This window comes from Dioscorea cayenensis, unplaced genomic scaffold (genome assembly GCF_009730915.1).
Source record: "Dioscorea cayenensis subsp. rotundata cultivar TDr96_F1 unplaced genomic scaffold, TDr96_F1_v2_PseudoChromosome.rev07_lg8_w22 25.fasta BLBR01000113.1, whole genome shotgun sequence".
NCBI classification, from domain to species: Eukaryota; Viridiplantae; Streptophyta; class Magnoliopsida; order Dioscoreales; family Dioscoreaceae; genus Dioscorea; species Dioscorea cayenensis.
The window spans coordinates 116,564-124,937 of record NW_024086504.1 but is presented as its reverse complement, the minus strand read 5'-3'; the positions used below and the strand labels follow the sequence as shown (position 1 = coordinate 124,937).

General features: G+C 37.1%; 1 protein-coding gene across 1 annotated transcript; it reads right to left on the bottom strand.

Moving 5' to 3' along the window:
* Positions 1-2,351: 2,351 nt before the first annotated feature.
* Positions 2,352-7,232, bottom strand: LOC120253535 (glycerol kinase). Its single transcript, XM_039261866.1, has 4 exons — positions 7,020-7,232; positions 6,719-6,940; positions 4,828-5,812; positions 2,352-2,797 (listed from the first exon to the last, which is right to left on the bottom strand). Exons 1-4 carry the CDS (start codon positions 7,151-7,153, stop codon positions 2,555-2,557), a joined length of 1,584 nt encoding a protein of 527 aa, XP_039117800.1. The 5' UTR covers positions 7,154-7,232; the 3' UTR covers positions 2,352-2,554.
* Positions 7,233-8,374: the final 1,142 nt, after the last annotated feature.

Genomic DNA, 8,374 nt, shown 5'->3' with positions numbered 1-8,374 from the left:
AGAAAGCGTTCAATACTGTTGACTGGAACTCTATCCTTGCAACCCTCCATAGAATGTCCTTCCCTAGGATTTGGATAAACTGGGTTGAGTCTTGCCTTTCTGCTGCTTCCTTCTCCTTGCTTATCAACGGGCAACCTAGTAAATGGTTTTCTAGTTCCAGAGGGGTGCATCAAGGTGATCCTCTTTTCCCCCTTGCTTTTCCTTTTAGTCACTCAGAATCTTTCTACCATTCTTAATCAGTCCCTTCGTACCAATTTTTTCTGGTTTTGATGATACCCTGTATCGTTATGTTAATCATCTTATGTTTGCCGACGACCTCATTCTCATCATGAAGGCCTCTCGTCAATCTACTCGTAATGCTCTCTTTTGCCTTAATCTGTATGCTAATATTTATGGGTAAAATCTAAACCTTCTAAAATCAGCCATTTACTTCCCCGGTTGGTTCAATAAGAGGGTAACTAATTCTATCGCTTCTATTTTGGGCATTAAGATTGGTCGATTCCCTTTCAATTACTTGGGAGCTCCCATTTCCCCTTTTCGCCTTCAGGTCAATCATTTCCAATCACTTGTTACTAAAATTGCATCTACTATCAGCAATTGGAACCACTCTCATATTTCTCAGGCCAGGCATATTACTCTCCTTAATTCTTGAATATTTTCTCTTCCAGTTTACTTTCTTTCCATATTTTATCTTCCTGACTCTGTCCTGGATTCCATTTCCAAATTGGCAAGGAACTTCCTATGGGGTAGGCATGGCAGGGGTAGGAGTTCCCATGCTATCGGTTGGCATATAGTTACCCTTCCTAAATCTGAGTGGGGTCTTGGCTTGCGTAACCTTAGAATGGCTAGATCTGCTCTCATGGCCAAACATGTATTTTCGATTGCTAACAAAGACAACAAGATTTGGGTTTCTATCTTTTTAAACAAATATCATAACTGGAGCATTTGGAACAATGTTTTTCCCTCCTTTGTTTCCAGTTTTCATAAAGCTATTTCGAAAACTCTCAATGTTCTCAAACCTAATATCTAGCTTTCTATTTGTAATTCTGCTTTTACAAATGTGTGGGATGATCCTTGGATTTTGGACCTCCCTTTGAGCCGTAAGCCCACTTATTATAATATGAGTATCATTGATAGCATCTCTATTCATGATTTTCTTTATGAGGGTACTTTCAATCCATATGCTTGCTCTACTATCTTTGGTGAAGACTTAAATCGTATTCAGTTTAATGACATTGTCTTTGATACTGATGCTGCGAATGAATGGGTTTGGCGGCCTTTATCCTCAAAAGCTATGACTGTTGCAACCATTTATGATTACCTTAATAGTGAGCATCTTGATATGCATACCTGGAATGGCTGGAATTTCATTTGGAAACTCAAGGTTGTGCCCCGTGTTAAGGTTTTTATTTGGAAATTGGCACATGGAAAACTTCCAACTAGATCATATCTTTATAACCTTAACTTGGGCCCTGACTCTCTTTGTTCCTTTTGTGGTATTCATTCTGATAATGCTGAACATCTTATTTGGAATTTCAGGAACTCTGTTTCCTGCTGGAATAATGTGCTGAATTGGTTGGGATTAGATCACTCTTTTCATGTTAACCTTGCTTAGGGCTCCTGGCTCACTTCTGTTTTTCATTGCAACACTAGCTGTGATTTTGCCAGGGCTCTCATTGCTTTAGTTGCTTTACACATCTGGACGGCTAGGTGCAATCTTGTTTTTAGAAACTTAACCCAAATTTCAACTTGTTACCTTTGAAGGCCAGGACTGATGTGCATGACTTTTTCACTGCCAATGGGCTTTTCTGCAACTTTATCCCTATGCGGCATAAATCTGATAAACTATTAAGTACTATTGCATCTGATGTTGTTTGGGATCTGAGGACGGGTAAGGCTGGTTTTGGTTTCATTACCTACACTAATTACATGAAAATTCTCCTTGCAGGGGCCGCTGGCAATTTTTGTGCATCCTCGCTTGAAGCAGAATTGCGCACCATCCTTCTAGCTGTGGAATCTTGTCACTAAAAGCGGTGGACTCCTACACTGATCGTCTAGCTCATTTCGGTTTTGCAAACCCTTCTATTTCTCTTTTTGGTCAAGGCCGTGATCGCTCGAGATGGCTCGAGGACATCTGCAATGCGAACTGCTGTTCCTTTTAATTTTTCTCTTGCTGTTTTGTTTTTCCAGCTCTTTGTAGCTCCTTTTTGTCAAAAATCTTAACTATACCACCGTGGCGATCTTGTGTTAATACATCATTACTATTGATCAAACGGGTTCTTTCAATTTTGTTTATTTTCCATCACATTAGTTGTGTAACCATTGCGAGTATTCCAAATAACAAATACAAATTTTCACTAACTCTCAACATAAATATAACAACAATACACAACCAAGTGAAAAAAGAGAGAAGAAAGAAGCATCAACAAATGTGTTTCTATGGTTAACTGAAAACATGAACAATTTATTCAAATAACCGAAATTAAGGAAAAGAGCACCCCAAAGAAGAAGAAAGAAGATTAAAGTTTACAGTTTTTGATTATTGAAGGAGAACTTAAATAGATAAATCAGCCAAATCAAAGGTTCTCGATACGGCTTTGAACCAAGACTCATTTCGCTTCTTCCTCTGTTCTTCACCTAGTTTCGGGTGAAATACGGTCGGCTTTTCCTTGTGCTCGAGATCGAATATCTTTTCTGTTGTCCAAATGCCGATGGCTAAACCTGCAGCATATGCAGCTCCAAGAGCTGTTGTTTCTATATCTGCAGGCCTCACAACTGCACTGCCCAACAAATCAGCCTGCAAGCAAGAATGAATTATAGCACATTTCGATGTAGAGAAAAATAATGGTGCAAGTAGTAGCTGACATAACCAAAATCAATCATAGTTTGCATTCAACTGAGAAAAAAAATACAGTGCAGACACATGATTCTACTTCATTTGATTCATGTAAGATTTGGTGCATAAATTAAGAGGACAAGGAACTAAACCGAAAGGTGTTATTTAAGACATTGCTACATCTGATAAAATGTTTTTAAACTTGCAATGAAGTCACCCGAAACTCGATAGAAACTAGATCATATAGGCTGGACTCTATAGTGCATCTCTGCTAGATAGGATTTATATTGAGAAGCATAGTTAATTAAATGACCAAGCATAAAGCATGTACCAGAGTTCTCATTAAATTGCTTTATGATATGTAAGGAACCCTAGTTAATCAGTGAACTTTATTTGAAGTCCAAAAATGAATAGTTTGAGAATTGTTTAAACTATCAAAAGCAAGTGTCACACAATGAGCTAAATAGAATTGACTGCTTAATTTCATTATGTTGTTGACTCTTGATGCATATAAATCCAATGAGCTTTCACTAGGCATCTTAAATCATAATGATCCAAATATGGAGAACAGGATCAGATGCTAAAGATGCAGAACTCATCCAATAGCCAAGGACTCAGGAATTTTCATGAACTCAAAAACTTCAGATACCAGCAGTTAACAACCAAAGCATATATCAAATAAATGATCTTACCACAATAGGAGCCAATATTCAAGCCTTTGGCAGCAGCAAAAGAGAAATAAACAAACCATTAAAACAAATCTTACCAACTTAAGCATGAATGGAATGAATGATTTTAACTCATTTGCAAATAGAAACTCTATTTGGAAAAAAGAAAATGCAAAGTGGCCAAAGTTTTTGAAAAACAGTTTAACATTCTAAACTCATTTTCCAATCTTACATGAGAGCCACATAAACGGTACACGTGCAGTATTTTCTTTTAATTTTTTGGGTGATAAGAAATATTAAAAAATGCTCCAACTTCCAAGCAGATGGATTGAAAAGCCTCATCTTATTTCTGGTACAATGTTTACCCCGCCTTAAAATGTTAAGGCAAATCAACTATACAGCCAGGCGAAAGCTGCTAAAGTTAACAGTCCAAAGCATGACAGTAAATTGGCCCAAAATTTTTTTGGGTTCCATATGTTTACTCCTCAAACTCTGATAGAAAGCACAGAAAACAGTTTTCACTAAAAAGAAAAGGATTGAAGCTCCCTAAATTCTTAAACTTTATGGATCTTCTAGGAAAATGGGAGACTGAGCATTCAGTTTGGTATATTGGCTCATATTTTATAAAACAATTGTACTAGTTTGTGTTTTATTCTTACCTTATCTATTGGTACATAAATCACTTTGAGACAACTTTGCAAAACGAAACCTTCACTGATATCCAACTAAAAATAATTGGGATGAGAGTTGTAGACCGCATGTCTCAGAAAAACATTTTTACAAAACATCACTAAAATAAAAATTCAAATCATGATATCAATATTAAGAAAACAATAAATATGACTAACAATCTGTATGAACAGAAAGTTGAAAATCAGGATTAATGAAGAATTTTTTGTCAAACCACTCTCTAAATGCTTTTATGAGAGAAAAACAATGCCATTGAAGTGGTTGTAAAGGAGCTGGGGACCTTTAGTGATACTATTTCAGTTCAAACAGGAGGCAATCCAATTGCAAAATAATTGACCAGAATAAGAAAAGCAGCTCGCATAAATGGACAGAGGTAAAGAAAAGGCTGCATATTAACAAAATTTACAGTTAACCACATGGGAATGGCAGCAAATCAAACAAAAGGCAAAACAAAAGAGAACCAAAGATATGCCTGACTAAAGTAGCAGAGGAATATAACACAAAAGGATTGAATAGTGGCAGCAATTCAAGGAAATCATTTTAAAAAAAAAAATCAAAATAAAAACCAAGAAATTAGAAGCCCTCGTTAGTGCTCCTCCAAACTGTGGCTATAATAAAATAAAATCACGATACCTGAATCTGCATGAGAAGATTATTGACAGTGGCGCCCCCATCAACCCGCAACAAGAACTCCCCTTCCTTCATCACCTTTTCTTCAGCATCCTTGTGCATGGAATCAAGCACATCCTTCACCTGAAAGCACATACTCTCCAGCACTGCCCTAGCAATGTGTCCCTTGTTTGTGAACCGAGTGATTCCCAGGCACACTCCCCTTGCATCATCACGCCACCATGGGGCAAACAGCCCATTAAATGCTGGTACAAAGTATACACCACCAGAGTTCTCCACAAGCAGAGCCAAGTCCTCAATCTCCTTGGCACTCTGAATGATCCCAAGGCCATCCCTAAGCCACTGAACTGCTGCACCAGCAATGGCAATGGACCCTTCCAGAGCATAGTTTGTTTCTGCATTGGGGCCTAGTTTGTATGCTATAGTACTGAGCAGCCCATTAGATGAGTAAATTACTTCCTCACCAGTGTTGAGAAGAATGAATGCACCAGTCCCATATGTGCTCTTGGCTTCTCCCTTCCTGCACAATTGACCAAGCATTGCCGCATGTTGATCCCCAAGGCAACCGGCAATTGGAACACCAGAAAGTGGCCACCCGTTGGCGATCACGCCAATGGTCTCAGAATTGCTGACAATCTTAGGCAAAATCTCAACAGGTATGCCTAATGTCTCTAGAGTGGGCTTATCCCAATCCAGTGTCTTAAGGTTCATAAGCATGGTTCGAGATGCATTTGAGCAGTCAGTGACATGAACTCCATTTACCCTGTTCTGATCCCGGTTAAGCCCCCGACATCCACCAGTGAGGTTCCAGATCAGCCAGGTATCAATAGTGCCAAATAGTGCATCACCCTTTTGAATGGCTTTCCTGACATCTTCAACATTTTCAATCAGCCATAAGATTTTGAGAGCACTGAAGTAAGTACTGATAGGCAGACCACATGCCTCAAAAAAATGGGTTCTGCCACCAGACAGCTCTTTCTCTAGTCTCCTGTAGTAACACAAAAAATGCAAAGCACATAAATTTATCATTAATCTCAAAGACCAACTCCTTTAACATGCTAATGAAAAAGAAAATGATTCCTATGGCATACGCTCTGCTTCTTTAGACATGAATGTGCTTTTCATGCATCAAAAGCAAACTTTAGTATGATCAACAAATCCAATACAAGGAAATTGCTCACTTGAAAACTCCAAAAAGAATGCATTTATGGAAGCTAATTTATCCACTGGGAAACCTTTCTAAAGCATGCCTTTGTCAACATTAACTACGCAAGAAACTACATGATGTGATTGGTTAGGCTTTTTCGGTCAAAAATAGACAAGCCTTAAAAAAAAAAAGTGCCAGCAATAACAGAACCCAATATATTTATATAGATATCTATTGCTCGCTCCAAAAGAAAAAAAAAAAAAGGAAAAAAACACTCACAGCCATATGTTGAACCAACTCACAAACCAAACAAACAGAACATGAGGATGTATTCAGATAAATGCAATGAAACAAGGCATTCCAACTTCAAAAAAAAAAAAATTTAGCAAAAAGAAAGAAATCAAAACACAAACTAATCAATCAACCAATTCAAATAATGATTATCAAAAATAAATACAGAATTTTCAAAAGTGCCAGCACACCAATCAGAGGTCAAGGGTTCAATTGGTGGCTTGTCCGCATTTCTCAATATTTTTTTTTTAGCTCAATCATCCTCCAAATGAAAAACATTCAAACAGATGCTTAATCCAGTTCACAAGCCAAGCAAACAGGAATTGAGATGAATGAAATGAAACCAGACATTCCAACTGAGAGAAAATTCAATAAAATAAAAGAAAAACAATTGAAAGCACAAATTCAAACAAAAAAATCAGCGAAAACAACAAGGTCAACGAGAGAGACGAAAACCTGCAAATAGAGCTAGTCCTAACATCCATCCAAACAATGGCATTATAGAGCGGAAGTCCCGAGGACTTGCTCCAAATCACGGTAGTCTCCCTCTGATTCGTCAGCCCAATCGCCTTCAACCCTCCATCGACATTAAACCCCTCCGCCGTGGCCTTATCCATCGCCTTCGCCGTGCAAACCCTCACACTCTCCAAGATCTCCATCGGATCGTGCTCCACCCATCTAAAACCACCATGAAAAAAGCAAATCAGCCAAAAAAATCCAAAGAAAACAACAAAGATCGAAGAAAACAGCGTAGTACCCGGCCTCGGGGTAGAACTGCGTGAATTCGACCTGGTGAGAGGCGACGGCGCGTGCGTTGGCGTCGTAGATGATGAAGCGAGTGCTGGTGGTGCCCTGATCGATGGCTCCGACGAGGCTGCCGTCCATGGCCATGGAATTCTCCTCGATGGTTTCGCCGAAGCTCGAGAACGAAGCTTGAGAGACTTGAATGCGCGAGTTTTCGTTTGTTGAGGATTTGAGGAACAATATTAACTAACTCTAAAAATCTCTTTTTTAAAATAAATAAATAAATAAAGATAAATAAATAAGTAAATATAAATAAATAAATGGAGATAGAACGGGCCTTGAGCCCGGATTGGAAGGGCTCAGAACAAAGGGTTATTAATAATATTATTTTTATTATTTTACAAAAGCAACTAGCATTGTTATCAGAGCCGGCCCTAGACTTAGGCCACCGAGGCCTATGCCTAGGGCCCCATAATTTTTGAGGGCCCCTCATATAGAATTTTTTTTTAAAAAAATTATATTTAAAATGTTTTATTTACTATTATTCTAACCTCATTTTAAAGCAATTATATTTAAAATTATATTTTGGAAGAGTCGTATTGAAAGTTTTAAATCAATTAGGTTTCAAGCTCCTAAAATAAGATATGCTTTATTTGAATTAGCAAAAGCTAGTGATGATCCCAAAACAAATAGTGAAGCTAGTTGTTTGGCTTCATATGAGCTCAAAAACTTTGAATTTTTGCTAGGCATGGTTATTTGGTATGATTTGTTAGTTACTGTTAATGTTGTTAGTAAAACACTATAAGCCAAAGATATGCAAATTGATGTTGCTATTAATCAATCAAAAGCTCTTCTTACATTTCTTAAAAAGTATAGAGAAAATGGATTTGTAACAGCATTAATTTCAGCTAAAGAAATAGCAACTCAAATGAATATAGAACCCGTGTTTCGTAGAAAAAATAATTTGAGGAAAATGATACTAATGAAGTGACACATTTGCCTGAAGATGATTTTAGAATTAATTATTTTATTTGTGTAGTTGATCAAGCTATTTCTTCTTTTGAGAGTCAATTTGAACATTTCAAAATATATGAAGATGTTTTTGGTTTTTTACATGATTTAGAAAAAATTAAAGTTTTTAGAAGAGAATCAATTGAAAAGATAGTGTATTAATCTTGAGGGTTTTCTAAAACAAGACACATCTTTTGATATTAATGGTTTGGATTTATTTTATGAGTTGAAGGTTTTAAAAGAAGTTTTTCAAAAGGAAATAAAATCACCGCTTGAAGTTCTTAATATTATACAAAAATCAAACTCGTTTCCAAATTCTTGGATTGCTTATAAAATATTATTGACTATACCTATTAC